This window comes from Marmota monax, unplaced genomic scaffold, assembly GCF_021218885.2.
Source record: "Marmota monax isolate L192 unplaced genomic scaffold, Marmota_monax_Labrador192_F-V1.1 WCK01_AAM20220418_F8-fsc00111, whole genome shotgun sequence".
NCBI lineage: Eukaryota > Metazoa > Chordata > Mammalia > Rodentia > Sciuridae > Marmota > Marmota monax.
Genome location: NW_026695067.1, coordinates 4,461,886 through 4,489,670, shown reverse-complemented (window position 1 = coordinate 4,489,670; position 27,785 = coordinate 4,461,886). Strand labels below are relative to the sequence as shown.

Genomic DNA, 27,785 nt, shown 5'->3' with positions numbered 1-27,785 from the left:
CTAGCCCCACTACACAGGCCCCCACCCACAGACCTCCTGTCATCCTGGCACCCTCACGGGGGTCACCCACCCTAACTGAGATCATTCCACATTCTTTCCCACATAATGAGAGGCTAAGATAAGGCTACAGAAGGAGCTAGAAATAACCAAAGATGGGAATGGGCTGTTTGGGTTAAGACAGATAGGAATGGGATACAACAAGAACTAGATCTCAGGCCTCAATTGTTCTTACCATCATTATCATCACCATCTCCTCGACCCCTGCTCAAAATCCTTCAGTGTCTCCCTAGTACCTACCTGCAAGATAAAGATCTAGGGCCTTCGTTCCCAGGATTTGACATTGACAGAACCATCTGCTCTCACCTCCACTCTCCCTTCTTTTATCTTATTCATACATTCAACAGATTCTATGGAGCACCATGATGGGCCAGGTGTTGGTGTGGTATGAACAAAACTGATCAGGAGTCCTGGCTTCATGGAGCTCACTGCATTCTAGCCAGGCCCTAGTCATCCCATGGTATTGTTGTAGGAAACAGACTGGTGGAGAAGCAGCCAGGAGACCTCGGGAGGAGGAGAACTCCAAACTTTATTTTACACCAGTGGGCCCAGAGGAGAACAAACTCCAAATTCTGAATCCTGATCCACAGTTTCCTCACAACATGTATAGATTATTTGGCATCTTTTTAGATCCATCCTATCATTGGGCTTCTTCCCTCTTGCAAAAAAAAAAAAAAAAAAAATCCTAATCTATGTGACTGAAGACCTTGTGCAAGGTCTCTTAACATAAGGCATGCTTACAGAAACAGATAAGAAGAAAGGGCTCTTTTCACAGGCATCTGTTAAATCTCTAGCCTTGAAAGCCTGGCACAGGGGTGTTTACATTTCAAGAGGGAGTAGTCAGGCTCCTAGAGAGAGTTATTTACAACCCAAAAAGGTAGAGACCCATGGATAATTAGTGTTCCTGAAGAAAGGCTGACAGAGGCAGAAAAACTGACCCTTTCCCCAGGCGTTGGTTTCTTACCATAATGTTTTTCAACCAGGTCTGGATTTGCCATCACATTCCCTCTCCTTATAGATGATTTCTGTGCATTTTCCAAGCCCTTGCTCAAAGCCTTCCCTGAGCAACGCCAGGTGGATTAGGTGCCCCCCTCTGATCTCCCACCTCCAGCCTAGAATCATCCTGTGGATGTCATCATTCAGCCCCATGTTTCCCTCCCCTACCAGTGTCTCAAGAGCAGGGACAGTGCCTTTTCTTCTGGGACCCCAGGGTCTACTTTTAGATGCACCTCTAAAGAATTCTTCTTCCCCACAGCTCTGGGGTGAGCAGGCTAAGGCATGGGGTGGTGGGGGGCAGGACTCCTATGGAGATTTCCAGGCCATTCTGAAACCTCCACGTGGGAGCATCCTCCTCTTGCATTCCAAAGGAGCAAATTAGGGGTGAAGCTGTAAACAGGTTCCAGCAAAGGCAGGGCATGAATGGAGACAGGACCTGCTGGCCTTTAAGTGGAGAGAGCAATTAAAAGGTTTTAGGTAGCAGAGAGACAAGACAGCCATGGCCTCTCTCAGGGGAGAGTTGATGGCAGGATGTGTGGAGAGAGGGTAGACCTGAGTGGCCAGCCCTGCACCATCTCCCAGGAGGGCTGAATACTGGGCATTCACAGCCTCATCCCTTCTCTGCCTCCCAAAGAGGATGCACAAAACAGAGGGCAGGATAGGCCTGGCTCCTGTCCCCAGTCAACGTTGGCACTGTGGGTATCTCTGCAGATCCTCCTACCACCAAGCCCAGCCTAACAGTCCTACCCACCCACTGCCAGCCAGAGGCCCCTGGAGCTGCATGCCCATCAGGGCAAACAGACAGGAGCCTTGTGCCCGGCAGCCCCCTCCCTGATGGCTCATTTACATGGGATTTACATGGGCTCATTTCATGCCTCGATGCGCATGGCTTCCCGCCTAACCCAGCCTCTCCCAGTGCCTCTGTGGAGACAAAGGAGTGTGCTCCATCCCTCAAGTCCCTTCCACAGGCCCATCCAGACATCAAGAGCATCCCTGAAGGAAAGAAAGAGACTCTGAGATCCAGAGTGGGCAGGGACCACCCTGGAGGTCTCCCAGCAATTGGAGGGACAGGGCTTGACCCACACTTTCTTCACTAGCTACTCTGCTCTCTTGGGGCTGGACCCAGTCCTCCCACCATTTGCTTTGCCTCCAGCTGAGGGCTCACTGAGGGGGAAGATGTGAAGCCCCTCTGCTGCTGTTGCTTGGCTGTGAGCTGGGAAACAAGCCAACCGCCAAGACCAGATGAGCACATGAAGGAAATGAGGCTCAGAGAAGGCAAGGGCCTGCCCACGACCACCAAGGGGAACAGCAGCCAAGGCCTCTTGCCCCAGCACAGGGCTCATCTAGATTCTTCAAATTCCCAAAGATTCCTGGTCCAGAGCACCTGCTGCCACCTTGGTCACCCTGGGAAGGCTGGGTGTGGAAGGAACTGGGAAGAATTCTCAGTCCTGGGTTGACCCAGAAGAGTCCAGAAGAGAACGAAGTGGAGAGGGAATGCTGTGAGTGGGGCCATTCCAGTCCTGTGGGGTCTGCCAGAAGCTGGGCTGACTCAGAGTGGGGAACTGTCCCGAGGCTGCCATGCACCCCCAGCCCCCACCAGCTATTACTTCTCAGGAAAAGCTCCCAACAAATTTCCAAAGGTTCCCCACTATACCACGGGCAGGGGCAGGCAACAAAGAGAAGGGAGCAAAACCAAGCAAAGAGAGGGAGGGAAGGTCTCTGAGGGATAGCTGGGCTCCTCTCTGCAGCCCCCCTCCCACTGTCTCCACCCTCCATCCCAGAACCATTGCCCTTGTCCTGGCCTCCATCCATGGAACAGCTCCCAATCCCCTCCTCCACTCTGCCCCCTCTCTGGCCCTGTGTCCTCTGCACACAGCCCTTGCCTAGACCCCTACCTTGCCTGGCAGCCCAGCCTGGAGTGAACATGCATTCCTTCCCCCAGCTGAGGCCACCAGCCTTCAGTGCACGCATTTCTATGAAGGTATCTCAGGGGGCCCTATTTGATCAGTTATTCCTCCCAGAACCGCTCCTTGAAGGCAGGGAGGCCTGAGGCTGTTTCTAGCCTGGCCCAGGCCTGGCCTCCCAGGGGAAGCAGTCTAGGTGGAAGCTGGGAAGACAGAAAGAGGTGCAGGAAACATTGGGGCTTCAAGGTTAAGGCTTGGGGGAGCAGCACACTGCAGGAAGTTGTATGTTAAGATCCTCATCCCTGCCTCTCACTAGCTGGGGCTCTCTGAGCCAGCTCCCAGGGTCTATTAAGGAAGTGTGAGGACATGTGTGGTGCTCACACAGGGAGGAGATACCAGTAGCAAACAGGAGTCCTCACTCGCCCCCACCCCGTCAGGACAGCTTTGCAGGCAGGGAACAGGCACAGGTAAATAAATAGCTCGTTTATTAGTAATATGTTACATTATTAAAGTGCATTGAGAAGAGATACAGGGCGGAAGCTAGAAGGCCACCAGCCCCAGGCCCTGCCCCAGACACAGCTGGAGAAGGGCCCAGCTCTTTGCTGAAATCCATGGACTAGGGGTATGGCCGTCCACTTGGAGAGCTTGGCCCAGGCCATCCCCACTGGAATTTTCACAGTTTAGCCTAAGTTATAACATGTCCTGAGCTGAAGGTGGGAGGCTAGGAGCATGGAAGCACAGCCCCTGGGGAAGGGGGCTGAGAGGAAGGGAGGATGCTCCCTGCCCCCCAACCCCCAATGCCAAGGGCAGAGTCCTGGAACCTCCCCCAAGGACCCGGCTCCTCCTTCTAAATGAATGTGGCGAACCTAGGGCTCAGTTTTCTCCTTCATTCTCCCCTGTCTCCCTCACCCCCACCCCCAGGACCCCCCCACACCAGGGGCTCGCGCCCTCAGGCTGGGCTCCTGGGGCAGAGCCAGCTCATGCCACTCTCCTAGAACCCATGCCTGTCCCTGGACTCTTATCCCAACCCCAGGAGCCTCAGACTGGGACCAGCGCCCACCCCACCCTTCCCTGCCCCTCCCTCTCCCCCCCCCCCCAGCATGTAGTTTTGGTATTTTCATACAGATGCAGTCAGAAGTAGCTATACATGAAATAAGCCTAACATAAAAATAGAGCTTTTTCCGTCCTTCCGTCCGGAAAGCAAACATCCTTCAATAAACATGCAAGGCGACTGTTCAGTGGGACCCAGACTGTGACGGAGCTGCAGAGGGCGGGGCCTGGCAGGGCAGCCCTGGGTATGTAGGGACACTAGCCATCCAGACATGGAGGAAGGAGGTAAGGAAGACTGCAATTGGGTACAGAGTCCAGAAGGACTCAGGCCTCAGCCCCAAGGTCCAGAGGTGGGGATCCAGGTCCTTTCCCAAACCCACATGCCGGCCCAAAGGCTCTCAAGCCAGGAGCATCGCTGCATTTAGTCAAGTGTGAGGAGTTTTTGAAAAATATTCTCCAGAAGATAAAGTCTTGGGTCACTGCCACCCCACTTCACAGTTAGTGCCTTCATTCTCTGGCCCCCCTCCACCCCCATCCCACTTGGGGCCCAGCAGCCGCCTGCGGCTGGACATCTCCAGGCCTTTGGTCCCCTATTGGGTTATTCAGTCCCCCTGGAAGAAACAGCAGGCAAGGAGCTTCCGGGCCAGCCGGCTCTGAATGCGAGACCTTTCCAGTGTCCCTGGGCTGCAGAAGCCTGGGACATTTCTAGCCCCTGGAGGTACTAGTGAACCAGGAGGCTAAGAACAAGCGTGGGCAGGATCCCCAGCCAAATGGAGGCGGCCAGGGCACGGGCACGGCCCATCAGTTGCTCGGCCAGGGCACGGTCCTCAGGCAGCAGCTCCCAGTGCTGAGCCTCACGGAGGTAGGAGCCCTCCTGGGCCTCGCAGCGGTAATGGCCATACTGGCGGGCCGTGAGGTTCTCAATGAACAAGATGCAGTTGGGACTCTGGTGGCCAGGCTCACAGCTCTGTTCCACGTTCTCCTCATGGCGCCATGAGTAGGTGGCATGGCGGGACTCCATGGGGCAGCTCAGGTAGTAGCGAGAGTTCCGGGCCAGAGAAACCTTCTGCAGCGGGGCCTCATCTGGGAAGACAGTGGAGAAGCTGTAAGGAGGGGTTGAGGGATCCTAAGGGAGGCTGTGTCCTCCCATGAAGACTGAGCTTCTAGGGCAAGGCTTCTGAGTGAACATGGGACCCAGTTCCTAGATTTCTCTTCTGTTCTCCCACAATCCTCATTCCATCCCTCTCAAAAGCAGCATAGGGCTCCCTTGGCCAGACTGTCCTGCCCCATCTGCCTGGAGCCTGCAGGTCACACTCATGTCTCCCTCAGACCAAAGCTACCAGGGGCACAGATGTACTTCACTCATGGAACTGTGGCCTGTGGGGCTAGATCAGGTACCTGGTTTTGGGTTGGGACACTCTTTGTGTGGCTCCATTGGATTCATGGATTGCAGCACTGACCTGGAGTTGGAAGAAGAGAGGCTCAGATGGGAGGCTGCAGCCAGGCCCCTGGCCTGACCTCACTCCTTACACAGTATTGGCAAAGAGAAGAGTCTGGCCAAAATGGCCCCACAACAACACCTCCTGCAGCCCTTCAACACCACCCCCACTCCCATGTCCACCTTCTCCCAGGGCCAAGAAACCCCAAGCAATATACCGTTGGGAGCTGTAGATGGACACGCAGTGATCCTGGTCCCAGCCGCAGTAGGGGTCTCGGGACATGAGGCATCCATGGCAGCCCCCACCGTAGACCTCACACAGGTCCAGGGGCACTTGGCTCACCTCCCACTGGGAACTCACATATAGCTTCCGCTGGAAAGAAAACAAGACCGGGTCAGGACAGGGCCACTATGCTGAATCCTAAGCTCCCAGACAAGGGGTCCTGTGGCCGGGCAGGCCCTAAGGATCAAAGGATCTTAGAATGACATGCAAAACACATGCACACTGGCTGTCAGGATAGCCCCACAGAACCAGAGCAGGGGTGGGGAGGCTCACCCGGTCAGCATCCAGAGACATGGCCTGGATAGCAGCCGCACGGCGGAAGGGCTGGATCTCCATGATGTTGAAGACGAGGTTGTGCTCCCGCTCCCCTGACTCCACCACCTTGTGGATGGTGCCCCTGTCTGTGGACAGTGGGCAGAGGGTCAGCAGGCAAGGGCTCTACATCAGAGCTGGGCAGCCTCCCTCGAGGCTGGGTACTGGGAAAGACGGGATGGGGAGGGGTAGGAAGTTGTGACTCAGGCAAGGGTCACAGGACTGGGGTGGAGTGGGGTGAGGAGAGTGTGACTGGGAAGGAACGCAAAGCCCAAGGGCAGCCGGGAAGTTTCCAAGGCTAGTCCTGAGCAGCCATTCCAGGAGGCCTAGCGCTCTTCCAAGAGGAGCCCCAATGTGCCCGAGGCTGCAGCGTGAAGGGCAAACCAGGAGTCCCACGCTCATGCATTACCTCTGTCACCCCTCCACAACCCTTCCAGATGGACATTCTCTTCCCACTTCACAGATAAGGGAAAGAAACTCAGAAAAGTAACCAACTATTTCAGGGTCACATGGCTGGTGATCAGAAGAGAACAAGCTGGAACCTTGACCTGTCAGAACCCCACCCCTCAGCTTCTTCCAAGACTCCCCTCACTCCTGGACTCTTAGAAGATATATTTTCTTTAAATAATTTTTTTTTATTTTGTAACAATGCTAGATTTCCAGAAAAGTTGCAAAGATAGTACAGAGAGTTCCTGTCTAGCCTTCCCCCAGTTTCCCCTAATGTGACTGCCTTACATAACAATGGCACATTTGTCACAACTAAGCAATTGACATTGGTGCATTACTATTCTCTAAACTGCAGACTTCATTTGGATTTCACGGGTTTTTCCACTAATGTCCTTCTTTTGTTCCAGGATCCAATCCAGTACTCCACAATGCATTTAGTCTTAGGGGATATTTTAATTTTTTCAAAATCTTAGATCTGAAAAGAACCTTAGATTCCTTATAAGGACTCCCCAAGGTCACATAAGCAGGCTGCTCGCTACACCAATACTCTCTCCAATCTCCATTGGCACCTGTTGGGGACTAATGGGCATCCTGACCCCTGTTCTTCCTAATCCCACCTCACCTGCTGTCCCAGTTTCTAGAATAGCCTCCTTCCCTTTCTCCTTCCCTCCCCATTTCCCAGGGCATCACCTGCCCCCCAAAAAGCAGTCAGATGATTGCCTGCCTGGGACAGTTTCTCTCTAGGTCTCTGTGATTCTCATCTGAAGATTCTAAGTTCTGGCCAGAGGCTCCTTGGACCTAATAAACCCCCAGCCCAGTCACTATCTCTTTCTCTCTTTCTCTTTCTCTCTTTCCCTCTCTCTCTCTCTCTCATGCACACGCACACACACACACACAAAGCCCTCCTTCTGCCTACTTCTAAACAGGTCCAGGAACACCTCCTTGGTAAACTTCTCAGGAACAGAGTCAATAATTTCTCCCAGTAACCTCCCTCCATTCAAAAAGTTCTAGCCCCAATATTTCCAAATGCTGCAGGCTCCAAAATAGTACCTCTCACATGGCCCTCAAGGAGAACCAGACACCTCCCCTAATCCCTGAGTGTGCTGGCAGCCCAGGTGTGCAGGAAGTCCACTTAAGTCTGGCCTTTCCTGTCCTGATTCCTGCTCCCAATCCTGTATTGTGACTTCTTCAGCCCTACTCCCAGTGCCCTGCCATCCCCTGACTAACCACAACAGCTAGGCCATGTACTGTGAAGGCAAAGCAAGGACAAAGAGCCTGTGAAGCCAGAATAAATGGAAGGATAAAGGGATGGAATCTCAGGACCCAGAGCTCAGGTCCTGCCCCATGGGAAATTCTTCTCCTTGAGGCTTCCAGAAGCCAAACAATGGCCCTGGACTTTCGCTTCCAATCAGGCCACCACAGCCCAGATAGCCCCAAGGTGAAACAGCAGCAGAAAGTCACATGGGGGATTGTGAATCATTGAGGGTGGGTGTCTGGGACCTAAATGGGTGGCCCCAGAGGTGCTAGGGTCCTTTCTAGTCTGAGGAAAGCCTGCAGCCCTGGCCCCCACTGGCCTCCAAGCCCACTCCCAGGATCCATCCTGGCCCACAGTCTGAGACCAGGAAGCTGCCACAAACCCAGTTCAGGGCTGATTCCTCCATGCCCAGCAGTTTTCCAGAATGCAGAACCATCTCCCAGGGCATTCCACCCAACTTCTCCCAGGAAGGCCTCCAGGGAAGAGGAGAGGTTACTCCAGTCCTCTGTGAGGCTTTGTCATGGCTCTCCCGTCTAGAACTCCATCCTCATGTTCTCGAATGTATTGTCTCATCCACACAATCCCCAAGTCAGGGAAAGGGTCTGTGGTCCTCATCCTACCCGGCAGGGACTCTCAGGAAGCTCAGTTCCCAGGCCCCTCCTCCTGACTTTCCACATCTCTTTTCACCATCTTATTCCCTGAGACAAACATCTGAACCAAAGCTATACTGGGCTTCATTCAGACTTGTCACATTTCTACCCAAATTCTGTGTGCTCTTCTCTCATCCTAGATGTCTCCTACTTTTCCCTCTGCCTTGCCTCTTCTAGGAAGCCCTCCGCACTTTCCTGATCTTCCCCAACCCCATGCACTAATCTCTGAAAGCTACAGCCAATCAATTCTTCCTTCCACATATGAATATCCATCCAAATGTTACCTATGTTCTTCTTTATACCATTCACATCCATTTTTACAAAGCAAACCAGGGGGTCCCAGGGTAGCCCCTCACCTGTGGTTAAGTAAAGCACATGGAAGGTCTCCCCATGGCTGGCTTGCATGCGGTGGACAGCCACTTTCTGGTAGTGGTACTTAGAGTGGAATAGTGGTGTCTTCAGTGGCCCCATGGGCTCCACCCTCTGCGCCACTTCAGGGTGACTGTCAGCCACCTGGAAGGTCTCTGTGGGTATCGGCTGCTGGTCTGGGAGGCACTAAGGAAAGCAAGCCTGGGTCAGTCAGATGGCTGGGAGGGGACTTAGGAGAGGGCTGGGACCTGGGTCACAGCTGGTATTACGGCTCACCTTGCCAGGCCGAGGGTTGGGAAGGCCCATGTGGTAGCCCTTAAGTGAGGAAGTGCGGAAGACCTTGTCAATGTCACCGAGGGAATACACACAAACAGCAGAGTAGTTCCTGCAGGGACACAGAGACCACCTCAATAGGGGGCCCAGGACCCACCCAACCCCACTCATCCAGACCAGCCACATTCGAAGGTGGGCCATATCCACAGTTCCCTGGTCTGTGAGCCAGGACTATCTTTGGAGCCAAACTCACAGCATCACCAAACACCAATGGAGAAAGGCAGGAGGGAGAGAAGTTCAACCTAATTTTTCTCCCCTGACATCTAAAACCACAACCTTATGCTCTGCGCTACAGTATCACTGAATTCAGAGGCCACCTCTACCCAATGTCAAGGCAGGAGGAATCCCAACATGAGCTGGGTGACTCTCTTCTCTAGACTCCCTGGGCACAGGATGCAGAGTGTTGATGTTCCAGGAAGCAAGACCCCTATCCCTCCCCAGTTGGTGGCTCCACCACACAGGGAACCACAGAGCAGGGTCTTAGCTCCCCAGCACTTTTGTCTGCCTTGTTTTCCATCAATGAGAGCGATTAAGAAGTGTGAATTATCAGGCGCAGGCGATGCATGAGCAGGTGTGATAGCACCCAGCACCCAGCACCCCAGGAGAGGCCTCAGCAGCCTTTCCCAGGGCTCTGAGCATACACATGGTAAGACACACAGGCATGAGTGTGCATATGATGCATGACCACACACCATGTGTACATGATCACGACCAACAGTACACACGTTTACACTGCCTACTCCTACCCCACACCCAGCAGTAGCCCTGTCACTGAGCTTGTGATCCCTGCTCAGGCCACATCAGCAGGGCCCAACACTAAGATCCCTATTGGACATATCTAATGCCAGCCTCAGTCCCAGGATGAAGGTCTCTTACCAGGGATTGGAGAAAACTCCATAGACTCTGGTGTCCCTCCACTGGCCACTGGGGTCAGGGAGAAGGAAGACATCTTGCAATCGGTTAAAGTTCTTGTTGGTGGCAGCATCGCTGCACACAAGCATGGCTTTCAGGAAGGTATTCCACTTGGAGACTGACAGTGAACTTTCACCACCTTGGTCTCCCTAGAAGGACAGAGGAAAGAGGTGATTTCTCAGAATTTGCCTGGCTGCCCCACACACCCGAGGCATCTGCTATGAGGAATGTCAGCCTTAGGGCTATGGAGGAGAAGGACAAGCTGTAAAGGGGTCAGAATTTTCCAGGGAGAGCATAGGCAGGTTTTCAGGTCAGGCTCCAGTCATAGGCCTGGTTGACCAAAGGCACAGGGCACACAGTGAGGTCCTGATGCTGAGAGTGCTCGGTCCCCACACAACACACAGGCTCAGACACACATCTGACCCCCCCACACACACACAGGGCACAGCTTATTCATATAAGCAAAACACACTCATCAACACACTGTCACTCACATACTCGGGCACATCACATATGCACATGAGCTCAACCATCTTTATCCACTCAGACGCATGATGATCTGTGCACCCACATTTGCCCCCACAGCCCCACACACAGACTCACGCAAGCGCGCACATCCTCACTCACTCCTATTTGTGTGTAGACACATACTCACCTACTCATCCCCCCTCACACACCCACTCACCCTGCACAGCTGGGCTACACGGGATACGTTAAGAGGTGCCTCGGGATTCTTGTCAGGATTGTCTTCCCGGAAGAAGTAGTAGATCTTGTCATCGTAGGCTTGGTCTTGGTGCACGATGGTAGCCTTGATGAATTGCGGGTCTGCCAGGGACACAGGTGAACAGGTGTGAGGCTGGGGAGCCTGCATGAGGGACCCACACCAACCCTGCCACGCTTTCCCAGGGTCTACACAAGCCCAGGGCAAATTATACCTGGAATAAACTCAGAACACAAAGTCCAACACCCCAAGAGGCCCTAGACTCTGCAGCACCACTCCACACCTGTTTTGCCCTCCTCCTACAATAAGATGTCATCGGCCCAGGAGCAATGACTTCATGCCTGGGGACTGGGGGAAAGTCCCTGGGGACTCCCAGGTCACTTCTGCCTAATTGGCAGAGCCTTAATAAGGAGAGGGGTGGCCCCCCTAGGAGCTCAGTAGAGGGATGAACTTTGGTCTGGGCTTCCTCTGTGTTTGCTCCCAGGGTGTGTAGGCCCACCTTGCCTCTGCTTTCACAGCCCAAACTCCTTGGCACGGGCTGCGCAGGCCTCCGCCAAGACCCTGCTTTTCTGAATGGCCCATTGGGAGATCTGGGCATACACATCCCCTGGTCCAGCATGGCCCAGCTGCAGTCCCACTCACTTTGCATGACGGTATCACTGGTATATAGTTCACTCTCGCCCCGGATGCGACGAAAGCGAGGGATCTTCCCGTTGTATTCCTGCTTCCGAATTGTGGAGTACACCTCGTCCCCTAGGGACAGTGGTGGGGGGTGTTGGTAAGGGCACCTCCTTACATCCTTCCCCTAGGGCCCAGGCCAATGGACAAGGAGCTGACCATCCCTCCCCTGGCCTGGTGTAGCAGCATCCTCCAAGGGCCCCCGCAGCAGCGCTGCCTCACCTTCAAACAGTACAAGGGAGTTCTCATCCGGGCTGAAGGGGGCATAGCCTCTCATCTCACCAAGTGGCACCACAGTGCCATTCACCTGGGGTACACCAAGGGGGTTAGATGGCTGCATGATCTCATAGCCACTACCCCCCATGAGGTCTTGATTCTTGACCAGAAGGCTCTCCCTCACGGGGACTCCACTCTTGGGTAAGCCCAACCTCAAGGTTCCCCATCTCCTTCCTGCCATAAGGGGCTAAAGCCCACCCAGAAAGAGGGAGCTCAGGCATGGTGGACAGAGGTTCTCACCAGGTTCCAGCAGCTGGGGCGGCGGGCATTGGTGCCGCAGACCAGCAACCCTTCACTCCGCCTCTCCAGGAGCGTGATATAGTTGTCACAGTCCTATTCCAGGAAGAAAGACAGGAAAAGAAGTTGGGTTGGTGGAAGGCCCTGGCAGTAGGACCCTCAGTCTTGGAAAGAAGACATTAGAAGTGGCTCAGCGAAGGTGGCAGCCTCCCAGGACAGTCCAGCTGACTCCACTCCCACTGCCTCCACCAAGAACAGAGGCCTCCAGAGAGGGATAATGTCTCCTGCTCAGACTGGAGCCCCTAGGATAGTCCCACACCTCCCCCTTCAGCCTGGGGAGAATCATGCTTCCTTCCTATGAACCTCTTCTTTTTTTCTTCTTTCATGTTTGTGCATGGGGCGGGGGCTACTAGGGGATTAACCCAGAGGCACTTTACCACTGAGCTATAGCTCCCTAGGCATTTTTATTTTGAATATATATTTGTGATTTGTTTGTTGTGTTTTTGTTTTTTTATACCAGAGACTGAGCTCAGAGTCACTTAACCACTGAACTATATCCCCAGCCCTAAATTTTTATTTTGAGACAGGGTCTTGCTAAATTGCTTAGAGCCTCGCTAAACTGCTGAAGCTGGTTCCTGAGTCACTGGGATTACGGGCATATACTACCACTCCTGGCCTGCCTCAGATTCTCAAGGTTTCCTCCCTTATCTCCAAGGGGGCTGGCCACCCAAGTGCCACACACACACACATACACACACACACACACTCACCTGCCTGTCCAGGCAGGAGCCTTTTGTGGAGCCGATGTTCACCTGGGGAAGGGAAGAAGCATTAGCCCACTCTGCCAGTGGTAACATGCCCTGAAATACTATCCTGCAGCCTCAGGACAAGCCCTAGACGAAGTGACCACTATTCTCATCTTCTAGATAAGACGCACAACCCAGGCTTGGAGAGGGTAAGTAGATTTCCCAAGATTACACAGCTGTTTAGTCTGATACTAGGAGCCCAAAGCCAAGACCTCAGGAGATGGGTCATGGGTTCTGGAGCCTAACTTCCTGTCCCAGCCTTCCGGATCAGTGCTACCCACATGGCAAGTTATGTTAGTTCCCTACACCAAACTGGACCAACTTTAGGGAGCCTCTCCCAGAAACCATTTGTGGATATGGAAGTGAAAGATCCAAGCTTTCATTCCCTGAGGCTCCTCACCAGGGTCAGAGGGAGAGAAGAGGTAGTATGGGAGGGAAAAGGAAAGGAAAAGAGCGGGGTCCAGGCTCACCATTTGTACAGAGGCGTTCTTGCCCTCGGGGAAGTCAAAGAGGTAGACCTTGCCTCGACCACCGACCCACACGGAGGAGCTGCCTGGCTCATGAAAAAGCACGGTGTGGGGCTCAGTCTGGCCAAACTCCACTCGGTCCTGCCCTGCACGGCCTGAGAAGGAGGCAATGGATAGAAACATTAAGGCTAGGCTTTAGCAAAAGGACCCCGACCTGCCCCTGGCACACCAGCACTTTGTGGCAACTGATGTCTGGTGCTCAAGGCACTTGAGGCCTCAGAGACAAGGTCTGGGATGGGGTAGCACAGGAACTCAGAGAGCCATGAACAGGAGAAATAATGAGTCCCTTAGTAGGGTCCAGCAACTGGCTGTCCTCCCCCAGAGCCATAGCCACTCCCCTAGGAGGACAGCTTCTCTCTCCACTTTATATGTGACCTCAGAGTGGGGGAGGGCTTGGGGAATGTCTGGGGAGAACAGACCCCATCCCCCAAATACATGCGCACTCCTGAGGGGCTGGGCTGGAGCAGGAGGACCAGTGCTCATCAGCTCTGCTGCCACAAGACAGAACAAACAGCAGGGACTCTAAGCATACCCCTTAGAGTTCATATTTTCCCAGAATCCCTTTGTTCAGAACCCTAAGCTCTCCTTGAGGAAGTTCTGTCCAACCCCGTCCAGCCGCCCCTTAGTGGACACTAGATCAGAACTGAAGGGAATCATAACATCCACCCCTTAGTGGACACTAGATCAGAACTGAAGGGAATCATAACACCCACCCCTTAGTGGACACTAGATCAGAACTGAAGGGAATCATAACACCCACTCCCTTCCATTTCGAGGCTGGGTAAACAGAGGTCAAGGGACGGGCAGCCCCCTTGGGGCTGATGAGTAGCAGCCTCTGAACCAGGGCCTGTGCTTCTGTCCCCTGCACCATTCTGTAGCACCACCCACTGGAGCCTGGCTTCACCTACTGAGATGCCAGATCTCCTGGGGATAAGGATCAGTTCTCCCTCTCCAGCAACTCTGGGACAGGAGGACCTTCACAGAGAATAGGCTGGGCTTTCAATAGAAGAGCTGACCAGGACAATTTTGCCCAAAAAAAAAAAGCTGCAGCCGCCACCTCTAGGGAGAGGCTGTCTCATCTCCGGTGACATTGCTGAGGTTGTCCTGTTTGCAAGACTAAATTACAGGGATGGGATAGTCTGTGGCTGTGCCCTCAGCAATCATATACTGCCAGCATCTTCCCACCTCTGCTCAGCCTCGGGCCCCACCCAGGAACTTGGTCTGACCACTGTTTTTTCAGCTGCAACCAACTCTGGGACAGCCAGTTTGGCAGTGACACCCAAGTAGGACAAGCTGCAGCCCAGACAGAGAAAAACTGCCATTTCCTCAAGTCTGCCCCCAATCCCTCTTGCTGCCATTTGGGCCATTCCTACTGATCCTCCATTCAACAGGGGCAAGAAGCAGCTGGACCTCACACTTGAACGACCTACACCTTCATTTTCTTTCCTTAGAAATACGTATCGCTGTGTGGCCAAGTCATCCATGGAAGTGGATGTTTTCTTATTTGGTACCTTTGCTGTGGCTTGGCTCACTGTACAAGGGAGGAAACTGAGATACAAGCCCTGGGGTATAAGCCTCGCCAAGATCACGCTAGCAAGCTGGACAGATTGGTTCACCCAGACAGTAACAGTTCTCAGGAGCATTCAAGGGAATGTCAGCATGGTTGGCCACAGAGATGTGCCAAATTCATTGCTCTCTGGTTGGCCTGGCCCTCCTGGGGCACTCCACCAATAGCTTGACCCAAAAGCTCAGAGGAATCAGCACTCTTGGACCCCAACGCTACCCCCATCAGCCCCAGATGCGTAAGGCAGGGGCTGAGAGCCCAGCTCTGTGCTACTGGCTTGGAGTGAGCATAGGATGTTGGCAGATCTCGGTTCTGCCCGGCTCTGCCCTGCTCTGACTTAATTCTAGCTGGGGTAAAATTGGAATTCTGGGGTCGGCAGCCCACAGGCACGTGGCCTTCCTGAGTCAGATCCACAGCTCCCCTTTCACCTGCAGCCTGAGCTAGCTGCCAGAGTCCCCATTGGGCCAGCCAGCCCGGGATTCAGACAGTCTGCAGCCCCACCTCCCTTCCCGCTGCCTCCACAGCCAGCCCGGCAGCCAGGAAAACATACATACTGCATCTGGAGATGTTGGGTTGGGGTCTGAGAAATAGCACTGTGGGACAAGGGAAAGAAGTCTTAGTCCTCAGGCTGCACTGGCCAACTCCACCAGTCCCTTAGTCCCACACAAGCCCCAGGGCCATAGCCCCAGATCTTGGAGGGACAGGCAAGGCCAATGTACAACCATAGCTCTACTCATATGGGAAGAGACACCAGAGGGGACCCTGGTGAGAGCCCTTGTCTGAGGGTTTCAAGGTTATCAAAGGGAGGAGAGCAGTCCTGAGCCTGCTCTGGGGAGTCAAGCCTGATAAGTGAGGCACGGCCTGGAGGGCAGGACTGAAGGGGAGAATTGGCCCTGCTCTGGGAATCCAGGCTGAGGGTGAGACAGCTGTACAACAGGAAGCTTCTACAGCTTCTGAGGCTGTTTGGCCCTCTAAGCCAAACAGCCTCAGAAGAGAGTCCAGGGCTGCTCATGAAGTATATGCTGACGACATCAAGGGAGGGAGAAGGTTGCCGGCTGCTGGGTGAGGGTGATGGTGGTGGGACCAGGACTGTCCTGTGTGGGTCTGCAAGCCTATTCCCCTCAAACGCTGGCTGTAATGGCTACAGTAAGGGAAGACAAGGTCTGTTCATCCCATTTTGCAGAAGAACAAACTGGACCCCAGGATCATTGCCTCCTGTGACCCCCAGGTTCCTGCCTCTCCTGGCTCTGTGCCTGGTGATGTGTATGGAATGGGGTGGGGGGATGGCACCAGCTCGGCCCCAGGACAAGACCTTGGCCCAATCTCCACCACAGCTCCAGCCCCGGCTCCTGCACTGCCCGAGGCCCTCAAAGGGCCTGATTGTGCTGGGGAAGTGTCAGAGCGGCAGCTCAATGAATACATGAAAGGAAGCTTTGTTCAGGTCAGCAGGAGAGGGGGCTGGGGGCTCAGGGGCAGGAGGGCTGCCTGGAAGTGAAGGCAGCACCAAGCCATCATGGCCAGGATCTGTGGCCCGGCTGGATCAACACGAGAGAGCTTGGCCAGGGGAGGGGACAGACTTCAGGTTTCTGCCCAGGCAGGGTCTGACCAAGGCTGGGGACTGCCTTAAATAGGCCCAGGCCAAGGGAGGAAGTATCACATCATTAAAGAATTTATTTTTTGCTGGCTTATGAACCCAAAGGGATGGGGAGGCAAATAAAAGCTAGATGGGCCAGAAAGCAGGGTGAGGGGAGGGACCCCAGGCAGGACAAACAGCCTAAGCAAAGGTGGAGAAGCTGACAGTATGGTAGGTACAGAGACAGAGGACACGTGCTACAGCCTAGCAGAGTTCTAACGAGAGAAGAATCGGGAAGGTGGGCCCTGTGTGATGGGGGAGGGGAGAAGCAGACAGCCCAAGGACACACTGACCCACTGTCCATCAGTCTCCCCTGCTGCCTTCTCCTGAGGAGCAGGGCCAGGAGTGGGAATGCCTCCCCTTCCTCTGGCATCCCCCCACCTCCTGGCTCCCTCTGCTTCCCATCCTGTGTCTAAAAGGAGCACCGTCTGGCACCGTGTCTCCCCCCTCACTCCCCGGCCTGACGCATTAGTGGCTGACTAAGTGGTAGCTAAAAGCTCCCAGAATAACCAGGGGTTCAGGCAGAGGAGGGGGCTAGGGGCACATGGGGAGGACATGGCCCAAAGGCAGGCTGGGCACAAGAAAACCCACCCCCACTCCATGTGATTCCGAGCCAATCCTTGCTCTGCTAGACTAATAAAGAGGACACTCAGGATGCCCTAAACCTAGCCAGGCCCCATGTCTCCTGAGTCCGCACCACCTCAAAATGGCAGGGCCTACAAGGCCCAGCTCCAGCTCCGGACAGATATAATAAGGGTCAAGTGGGAGGTGGTCTTACATAGATACAGCGCCCAGGTGGAGGGCTCTGATCCCGCTGAAAAGAATTTGGCCGGGCAAGGCACCATGGTGCACACCTATAACCTCAGCAGCTCAGGAGGATCATAGGTTCAAGGCCAGCCTCGGCAACTTAGTTAGACCATATCTCAAAAAATAAAAAGGGCTGGGGATGTAGCTCTAGGGGTAGAGTATCCCTGGGTTCAATGCCCAGTAACACACACACACACACACAACAATCAGCCCTGATTCCTCTTACCACACCCCACTGTCTCAGTAATGGACTGACTAGCAAATTGGCTGCAGACCCCGCAGGGTGGGGACAAAACAGGTCTGCCTGGAGGGACGTCATTCTTTGTATTCACCCTGGTCCCCACTGTCCTCATTGCTTGTAAAACAGGAAGGCATCCTAAGAGGAGGGCAGAGAGGGGTTGCTGTCCACAAAAGAGGCATCAAGGGCTGGTCTAGTCTGGCAGGGAGAGTCTTCCAACACGACCCACCAACCCAGTGAACCTTGAATGCTCACCTCAAGAAGCCCTTTAAAAGTGGGCAGAGAGAATGGCAGGAATGTGGGCATCCCAGCAGGAAACACTTGAGTCAGACAACCAAGGAGCAGGAGCCAGGCCACTTCAGGTCGGGAACCCAGCCACCCACCCACAGTTTTTCCATCTTGCATTGCTGGGCCCCCTTACACCCTGGCGTGGCCAGAGAGAAGAGTTATGGGCCACATGGATCCCAGGAATTAGTCTGCAGCTTCTCCACCCTCAGGAATACCACACCCTTCAGGTCAAGGTGGAAAGGAGGGAATCCAAACAGTCACTGAGCTGAGGGGGTTCCAGAGGCCAGAGAGGCTCTGCCACTGGCCCAACAACACACAGCAAGGGAGACTGAGGATTCTGGAATCATTACCTCGCTGTATCTCTCCAGTCACACGTCCTAGACTTCTTGAGAGCCTCTGATTTTCAAAAAAAGCTGTCTTACTCAGTCTCTTTCTCTCTACTTCCCTGCGTCATCCCTCTCCCTACCCTTCTCTTCCTTGTTCACTAGGCGCCAAGTCACTAACCTGACAACTAAAGGGAATCACCCGCCCACCCACCTTCCAGGTGGGGCCCTGATCTCCCAGGGGGTCTTTAGCAATCAAAGTCTTAAACCCAAAGGCATGACTAATGGTGGAACTGCAGGTGCTGTGTCAGGGGGTGAAGAAAAACCCTTCTGCTGGCAGCGGGTGCACAGGAACAAATATTCCATGACGCTACCTCTTCCAATATGGCCAGGAAAGAAGGTGTGAGAAGCCTTGTTTTCCAGGGTGGTGCTGGCCTGGTGCTAAGCAAACGTCATGGTCGTTATTAGGGTCCTGGCAACACTGAGGCAGAGTCAGGTTCCAACAGATGCCTGGTAAGGACAGAACATCTGTGCTGGTGGCAAGGCCTCGAGGTGGTACTCAGTTTCCAGAGGAAGGAGGGGTCCACCCGTCTTTATCAGCAGGGGAACATCGAGCTATGTGCTGGGCTGCAGTGGGAGCATCCACCGTCCACCAAGGTCGGTGGTGGGTGGGAGGGGAGTGCACTTGACCTGTGGCTCAGCCTTGGCTCCAAAAAGACTCATATTCACTTCAGCATCTGGGTGGCTGTGACTATGAGCAGGGGCTGGCCTTCCTCAGTTGGGTCCCTTTTGTGGATGGGGTTGGGGGAGTTGACCTTGTTAAGATCTGAGTTTTATGACCCACGATGATTTTTGGAACAAATCACGAAACAGGGTGAAGTTCATGGGTCATTTTGGGAAACCCGGCCTGTGAAAGCTAGAGAAGTCAGAGTGCACTTTGTGGAAGTGGAGACAGTAGCTAATGACTTCATCTGCCTCAATAACTAGCCCACCAAATCCCCCAACCACCCAGCAAAGAAGACAGGACAATGGTTTGCATCCCCATTTTACAGACAGGAAAACCAAGATCCCTCCAAGTCTCTAAGGGCTGGTGCTCTCTGCATTGCATCCCTGTGCTCAGAGGACCAGGCTTGGCTACTGGGAGTCTAGGTGGGGCAAAATCTTGGGAATAATGGGCCATGTGAAAAGGAAGCTTTAGGGGAGACGAACTGAAAGGGAGTGAAGGCTGTCACTGAGCTCCGCTGGAGTAGGAGGCTCTGAGCTCAAGCCCAGGGAAAGCAGGAAGCCCAGGACAAACACCATGTCCTGTCTAACTTCCACCTGTTCTTTAGCCCAGCAGGTTCCAAAAGCCCCAGTGAAGCCAAGGTCAGCTGGTGGCTCCTTCAAAGCAGAGGAACAGGCAGAGGTGCAGGGCCTGCCCTTGGGCCCAGAGACAGGGCAGGGGTCAGGGAGAGGGTAGAAGAAGAAAATAGCACCCCAAGTAAAGGGAGGTAGGCAGGTGGAGACTGTTGTGAAACAGAAGGTTCCTCAGCCCTGGCCGGGGCCTGGACCAGCAGGGGAGACAGTACAAGGGCAGACAGCCAGCACAGCCCATGACGGGGAGCTACAGGGGCCTGACTGCCAGGACTGCATTCCACCAGAAACCAAAGACACCAGAGGGAAAGAGGATGTTGATTTTGATGATGATAGCAAAGATACCCCTGCCCCAACTCCTTCAAAGCATTTATTATGTGCCAGGCACTACTCCAAGTGATTTTTAGATGTATTAATTCTTTTAATCATTCATTGTATGAGGTATGTCTGTTATTATCCTCATTTGAGAGATAAGGACAGTGAGGCACAGAGAAGTTGAGTAATTTACCCAGCACCACACAGCTAATAAGTGGGGGAACAGAGGTCGACATTCAGGCAGACTGACTGTAGAATCAGTGCTTGTAACACTGTACTCCAGGAACAGGGCCTTCCAGAGGTTACTTGGCTACATGACCTCCACCTATGACATCCCGGAGTATGCATAAGCAAGCATGAGTATGCAAGCCCACAGAGAACAGGAATCTGGGGGTGCAGCATGGGTTCTAGCCCTGAGTACTGACCAAAATGAATAATTGGGAAGATAAGCCTCCTGAGATCTTTGCTCCCAACAGAAAAATATAGTTTGGTCTGGAGATGAGCATGGTGAAGGGCAGGGCGTGCTGACCAGTCCTTACTTACTGCATGCCTACACAGGTTTCCACCCCGCCAGCGCTGGCCAAAACATTAGCCTCCACCCCCAGCTCCTCAGCTCAAGAATCCACCAGGGCTCCCACTGTGCTTCCCAATAGGGACTGACTCCTCAGGGCAGGGCCATCAAAGCCACCTCACCTCTGTGCACCTCTGCCACGGCTCATTCCCATCTGCACACTGCTCATGCTTGCCCTTGTCCCTTCACTCCTGCACATGGATCTCACCTGTCCTGGAAGCTCCACCTTAAATCCCTGTGTTCCAGGAAGTGTTCCAGACTGCTTCAGCCTTTACTGCTCCTGACCTTGCACCATCCACCATCTGGCATGCACTGTCTTCTCTCAGATCACTCTATCTGGTGGGATTTTCACCTGGACCACAGGGTCCTAGAGCAAGTGAGGACTAGGCCTCCTGTGGCTCCATCGTCATCCATTTCTAGGGCTTGGCAAGAAGGGGCAGCTGGGACAGTAGGGAAAGGCCTCACTGGAGTGGGCCAGGCCCCATGGCAGAGGAGTAGGCATCTCAGGAAGGGTTTCTAGCTGCTGATAGGGTGGTGCTCACTGTCCACTGTCGACCTTCCTTCCTCAATAGGCTGGGCCAGAGGCCTGGGCTAGAACGCAAACGCCACTACAAATGGCTCCCTCCGACTCCCATGTCCCCTGTGTCCCTGTCCTTCACTGTAACCTGTCTCCTTCCCCTCCCCCAGGAAACCTTCCCTGATAGTACCAGTCTACACCAACCTTTCCGGTTCTCACCTCTTGTCAAGGTCCTAGGCTATACCTCTGGGTTAGTCATTACCTCCCAGGGGTTCTCACTAAGTCACAGGCAGCTCTAAGCACCTAGGGGCTCCCCAAGGGCAACCCCAGGGCTTCTCCTGCTTCTCCCCCAGAGGAGCTGAACATAGATGCAGGCATTGGGGTAGAAGCTGGCTGCCCTCCACAATCAGGGGTCCCCCAGGGTGCTGGCACAAAGCCCATGGCCCTGATTAGAAGCAGGGGGTACAGGAGGCACAGCAGGATCAGCCTAATCCCACACTGCCCTGATGGTTAAACCCAGATTAGCCCAAGCAGTGACAGGGATCAACCTGCCCTGGAGACCTGAGCCTAGCCATCCCAAGGAAAGGCCAGAAGAGGTGCATCTAACTGTTCCAAATCTAAGGTCCTGGGGAGATGACATTCCTGGCTGATGTGGCTCCTGCGTGAGGACAGCTCTGAGATAGCAAGAGTCTGAGCTCAGCTGTGCTGGCTGAGGAGGAGATGGGCACAGGGAGATCCAATCCTGACAGGGCAGGAGGGCAGATAGACAACTGGGTAAAAGCCGAGAACTGGGGCCAGCGCAGGCTCAGGGCAGAGGACTCAGTCCTGCCTGGTCCCAGCTCTGTCTATTTTGCCGGGTGTCCTTGGGCCAGTCCCTGTCATCTCTGGGCTTCAATTTCCTAATTTGAGAACTGTGTGGTTGACCCAGCTGATCTGACATTTCTTTTCTGACGTCCTAAGCTTTGTACTATCAGGTTGTGTGGGCTAAGGTCATCCAAGAAGGTTCCTCAGAGGAACTGAAAAAGAACTGACTCAATTCTGAAGGACAGAAAGGAGGAAAAGGATGAATGGAATGCAGAGGGGGGCACCCCTGAGGTAGGAGTGAAGCAGGGAGTGGCGAGGAAAGAATCATGGAGTTGAGATAGGAGTGGCTAGGCCACTATCTGGCACTGAGGAAAGTGGCAGCCCTGTGGCTGTGTGTTCTATGTAGAATGGTGACACAGAGGTACAGAGGAGACTTGAGGAGAGCAGGGCACTGTCCTAGAGAGATGGCAGAGCCAGGGCCAAGGCCTGGTTGATGAAAGGGGATGGAGAATCATCCTGTATAAGGTTGGTGCCTTATGGCCTGGACCTAGCTGGACTGACTAGGGAAGAGCAAGCCTCTGAAGAGGCAGGGCCAGGTCCTCCACCTCTGGCTTTCTCCTTGGCCTGCCTGGTTCACTGAGGACAGGCGAGCTGGTAAGGCCAGGGGTCAAAGGCCCCCTTCTCCCCACATCTGAAAGAAGGAAGGCTTCTGGGGCAGTCAGGCCTGGCCAAAAAAGGAAAGCAAGAGAAACGGAAACCTTTCAGCCCCCGAGCTGCCAGAAAAATTGAGGAAGTATGCTCAGCCTCTTGTGACAAAACCAGTCATCTTGCATGGGGTGAAATGAGGGATGTGGATCTGAAGATGGAGACCAGATATCAGCTGAGGCCCTCTGCAAGCTGTCAGATCCTGTCCCCTGGGCTGTGCCTTCCTCAAAGAGAGATGCTCAGCTTGCCCTGTTCCCTCCAAGTGCTCAGGACCCACCCCCAACTCAAAATGATCTATTCCCACTAAAGGGATCAAAATTCCTAAGCCAGAGGGTAGAGGACGATGCCCCTGCTTGCCCTTCCCTAGTCAATCCAGGCCATAAGGCACCGACCTTTGTTACATTTCCCTTTACAGGAAGGGTGTCTGCTCACCCCACCCCCCCAACAGGACCTGGCTGGTGGGTGGGAAGCTCCTCCGGCATGGACAGTCTCTACAAAGGAAGAGTGGAAAGAGACAAAAGCTGAGGGACAGGCCTCCTCACCTGGAGAATCCCCTGCGGCCAGGAGTCAATGGGGAAAGCCCTGGTGTCCCTGTACCCAGCCCCAGCTTCCCACCAGGAAGCCACCATGGGCCACAGCGTTGCCAGCACTGGAGAGGCAGGTACTTCTTGAAATGATACAGCCTTCTTCCCCAGTGCTGGGCTGGCCATGGAATGACAAGCGGCCCAGCTCAGAGGACCCCTCCTGTAAGTAACCTTCCTGGTCCCCAGGTCCCACCGCAGGCTGACTCCACACCTCCATTTGGGAGGCTCTCATATGACTATCTCTGTGGTCCTAGATGCAAATTTTGGGGTCTGAAATCTTTCGGTCCCTTTTCTCCCCCAGCTAACTCCTACTAGTGCCATCTCAGCTTGCCACTTTGTCCAGGATGTCCTCTTATTATGCAAATTGGGTTAAGCATCTCCTCAGCCCCCATAGCTGCCCACCATTACAGGCCCTGCTACATTCCATCTCACTACAGATCTATCTGCCTAGTCTCCCCCTTTACAAGGGCACCGATTCATCAAGTTTCTCATTGCTAGGTCCCCAAGTCCAGCCCTCAGACCAGCAGAAAGTTCACCCCAGAAAATATATGCTGAATGAATATATCTACCCTTGAGGCCACAAGGCAAGAAGTTACTTCCTCCAACTGATCCTCAGCTTTCAGCCCATGAGAGAAAAAGAGAATAAAACAAAAAACTCAAGGATTTCCCTTGAGGTTTCTATCACTCAAAATTTTAAAAAAAATGTGACTAGGCCACCAGACTCTGCCCAGCCCTTCCCACCTCAGAGAATCAGGAATCCTGAGGCATATGGCTCAGAAACTAACAAGCTCCTACCCCCAACCTCTTCAGCCATTTGGGGAAACTGAGACTCAGAAACAGGCAATGATCTGCCCAGAGTCACAAAGCAATTACGGCCAGAGCTAGGCTGGGACCAGAACAAGGTTCCTGCCCTCCTACCTCTCCCTTCTGCCCATGCCAGGGTCATCTTGGGCCTGTGCCAGTGTCTATCCCCCCACCCCCTGCTCTCATATTCTTCACTATCCAGGACACAGAGATCATAGAGTTTAGTAAACAGTGACATCACCAAGCATTTTTCCCAGCTTAGGAAACTCCCCCTTTGCCTTGGGAATTGCACCCCCCCACCCCCCGCAGTTCTGCAGGGGGAGTTCACCTTGAAGGTGATGAATACACCCAAGTCCCTGAGGAGGTAAGGATTTCCACTGGAAATGCTGATGCTTGGGGAGCCCCAGGTGTGACCTCATCCCCTAGAGAAGGTGACAACAACCCCTTGCCCTGGGGAGTGGATTCATAATGACTCCCCAGCAGCCACCGAGTCAACAATAACATCCTATTGTTTAATTGGACCAGAGAGAGGGCAGAACCAGCTGGGTAGGTAGAGACGAGATGGGCTGTTTCCCCTGCTGTGGACTGGCTCACCTCTGACCCTGGAAGTCAACACCTTCCTGAGTTTTTCCTCCTCCTTCAACCATTGGTGGACTAGGGACAGGTGCACAGCTTATACACATTTGTCAACTCTGCCAATCCCTTGCCCTCACCTGCAATCCACTCTTCCTGCCCCTGCTTGAGAAAGGTCAGGACCACACATTCACACCCTAGACTGAACTGTGTCAGTGACACCCTGGAAGGACAATCCCCCAAACCCATCTTGCCCTAGTAAGCTCTGAGGGTCAAAGATAGATGCAGAACTCAAGGACACCACATTGGCACATCTCTTCTCCTGGCCCAAGCTGCTCTGCACCAGGTCTTCACTGGGCTGAAGAAGCAGCAAACTTTCCAACAAGTGCAGGCTGGGACCCCTCCAGAGCCCCCTGCTCCAACCTTTCCCTAGGAGTTCAAACAGTAGAAAATAAAGACCTTTCCATACCTGTCCCTACACCTGTCATGGTTCAAAACTAAAATCCCAATCTATGTCTTCTAGAGATATGGCTCTGGAACCACTGCTGTCCCTGATCTAGTCATTCCTGGTGCCATACCCCACCCACTGGTGGACAGGGCTCTAGCTTTACAGCAAGCCTTCAAGGGCCCACTCTCACTCCAGTCCTGGATTTGCCTGACCCAAACTCAATTCTGTCCGACTGCCATGTGTCACCCCACAGGAGACAGGAGGCAGCTGTCAGCCGGGCATACTATCACCAGCTGGTGGCCCTGGTGAGCAGGTGAATGGCAGGGCCTGTCTGGCCAGTGGGGTACCTGGCACTGGTGAAGGAGACCACAGGCTGTCCTTGGACTAGATTGGTAACTGGCTGGTGAGCCCCAACCAGTGGGGGTCAATGGTGCATTACCAAGCAGAGGACATGGCCCGTGTGGTCACAGCAGTGAGCTGTGGGCAGGGGAAGGGGGGCATAGAGCTAGGCTGGGAGCTTGGAAAAGTGGGTAAGAGGTCTGAAAGCAGCTTTAAATAGCCTCAGGGTGGAACCTAAGTGCCCAGGATGAGGAGATATGCATTAAGTGCTAAGAAGTGGGTGTACTTTAAGTGTGTGGAGGGGGACATCAAGGGAAGATTTTGGGGGGGCGGGGAGCAGAGCCAAATGTAAGGGGTTTGATGCAGGAGGAGATTCCAGAACACTTAGTCAAGGCCATTTGTCCCCTCCAGTCACAGCTCATGTGCTGTGGTATCCAAGACAGTCAAGGGGACTGAGGCAAGGCAAAGATCCTGGGGAACACAGGAAGCCCCTGCTGGAGCAAAGGGTGTGCAAATGTTCACCACAGAGGGTTGCCAGAGTTCCAGCCAAACTGCTCCACTCACACCAGGCACACCTCTGGCTGGATAGCAGCGCTGGAGACCACAGGCATCTCATTTATGGTTGAAGAACCACTTAAATCCGTCTCCCCTCCCTAATGCAAAATCGGGACTGGTCCTGCACCTGATCACAGCCCCCACCTGCACCGTGAGCTCAAGCCGCCCAGTGACCTTGGGGGAGTCACATTCCTTCAGCTGCTGCGGCAGTTCAGGACACTCATTTTGTGTGTGGTTCCCCCCCCCCCTTCTGCTAAGAATACCTGCCCCAGATAATGCTCAGACTCCGGCAATCCCTGCAAACTGCCAAAGACATCAAAGGGTTCCCGGTGGGGACAGACCCAAACAGCCCCAGCTGTGAGTCCCACCACCACAACCACAGGGGAGATGCAGAGACGCCAAATTTGGGGACAGAGCTAGTCCGCTTGGGGGCGGGGAGGCATTTATATGCAATGCAGGGGAGGGGAGCTTAGTCCCTAGCGGCAGAAAGCCTCAAACCCCCACCTAGCCAGCTTTCCGTCCCATTGTACAGGGGTCTAAACTGAGGTGCCCTGGAGGAGACTCTCGTCCCCCAGGTTCTCATATCCACTGTGGCCTAAAGGCTACCTGCCCCATATCTGCTGGCCGGCCAGGGGTCCCAATGGCCTCGCCCCACCCCGTGGGCACTGCCCCCCACGCTAGCGCCGATTCCTGGTGACAACTGCCACGTGCGGGCAAGGGGGGAGCGGCCGGTCCCGGCATAGCAGAGATAGCTCCCAGGTGCCCCAAGCCCCCGCACCACACCTCGTCCCGGCTCACAGAAGGGTGCCCACCCCCTTGCCTGGCCCGCGCTCCGGGCCGGGGCGGGGGCGGGGGCAGGCGGCAGGGTCTTTGTTCCCGCAGCCGGAGCGCAGCGGCAGCAGCAACGGGTCCGCGCCCCCTTCACCGGCCCAGCCAGAGCCTTGCGCGCCTGCAGAGCCCGCAGCTCAGAAGGAGGGGGTCTAGGTGGGGAGCCGGGACAGAAAAAGGGTCCTGCGGGGAAGACCCCGCTCTAAAAGACCGAAAGCGGCTGGGGGCCGAGAGAGGGCCCGCACCCTCCCCCTGCGTCCGGGCGCTGCGGCTCCCGGCTGCCTACGGACTTGGAGCGACTTAGCTGGGGCTCTGGCCCCAGCCGCTCGCACGCTGCAGCGTTACAGCCTGCTCCGGCGTGACACCACGCACACTCACACACACTCACCCAGACCCACACGCTCTCTGCGGGGACAGCCCGGGACCCGCAGAGCCGCGCGCACGCACTCCCTCCCGGTGCTGCACACTCCGTACCCGCCCCGCGCAGCGTCCGATCCCGCGCCCCGCCGGCCGCGCGGCGCCGCCTACCTTTCCAGACGGCGGAGATGCGGGGTCCGCTCCTCGGGTGGCCTTGGGCGGAGGCGGCGGCCGCCCAGAGCGGCAGCAGCAGCCGCAGCAGGAGCCCGGACCGAGCCGGCGGGCTGAGGACGCGGGTGCGCGGTGCGCTGGGGGCGGCACGTCCGGGAGGAGGAGGCGTCATCCCGCAGCCCCGGAGCGACAGCGGCAAGCAGCCGAGACTGAGCCAGCGCCCGGCCGCAGGCTGAACCTAGCGCCAGGAGGCGGAGTCAAACGCCTGACCCCACCCCGCCCCTCCCCCGCCCCTCAGCCTTTTCTCGGCTCCCTTGCTGCCCCAATCCTGAGCCGTGAGGGCAGCCAGGGGATTCTTCGCCACGGGCTTCGGAGCAACTCCACCGGGAGAACCCGGCTGCAAACAACAGACTTGTGGCGTTCTGTCTTCCGCGGCAGGCCCCATCCCCTCTCTGAGCCTCAGTTCCACTCCTCCTACCCCATGAAAGGATTGGCCTAGAAGTCGTGGAGGACGGAGTCTCTGCGAGCGCAGACTGTCTAACACTAGACACCCTCACTCTGGCCAGCACTTAGGTTTGGAGCCTGAAAGTCAGGTTCTCACAGGATGGGTTTGCCTGAGCCTATCAGCAGGAGCATGATGCTTTTTTCCTTGGGGCGGGAGGGCGATTGATGATGTGTGGGGAGCATGCAGCGCCCCATTATTGCTCTGCCTGTAAGAACACTGGGAATTTTTCATCTTGGCCTGGCTCCCTCCCCT

At 54.7% G+C, this 27,785-nt stretch overlaps 1 protein-coding gene across 1 annotated transcript; it reads right to left on the bottom strand.

Annotated features, from left to right (window-relative positions):
- Positions 1 to 4,051: 4,051 nt before the first annotated feature.
- On the bottom strand, positions 4,052 to 27,226 carry Sema7a (semaphorin 7A (John Milton Hagen blood group)). Its single transcript, XM_046428049.2, has 14 exons — positions 27,029 to 27,226; positions 13,195 to 13,346; positions 12,689 to 12,730; positions 11,922 to 12,014; positions 11,628 to 11,712; positions 11,370 to 11,480; positions 10,692 to 10,831; positions 9,971 to 10,155; positions 9,038 to 9,146; positions 8,749 to 8,947; positions 6,002 to 6,129; positions 5,664 to 5,818; positions 5,406 to 5,467; positions 4,052 to 5,090 (listed from the first exon to the last, which is right to left on the bottom strand). The coding sequence occupies exons 1-14, from the start codon at positions 27,198 to 27,200 to the stop codon at positions 4,729 to 4,731; spliced, it is 1,995 nt and encodes a 664-aa protein (XP_046284005.1). The 5' UTR covers positions 27,201 to 27,226; the 3' UTR covers positions 4,052 to 4,728.
- Between the last annotated feature and the right edge of the window lie 559 nt (positions 27,227 to 27,785).

Coding starts and splice junctions, on each gene's coding strand:
- Sema7a (XM_046428049.2), bottom strand. CDS start 27,200: ATGACGCCTCCTCCTCCCGGACGTGCCGCCCCCAGCGCACCGCGCACC. Junction 10,156..10,691: donor GTGTAGCCCAGCTGTGCAGG/GTGAGTGGGTGT, acceptor CTGTCCTTCTAG/GGAGACCAAGGTGGTGAAAG. Junction 8,948..9,037: donor CCAACCCTCGGCCTGGCAAG/GTGAGCCGTAAT, acceptor TGCTTTCCTTAG/TGCCTCCCAGACCAGCAGCC.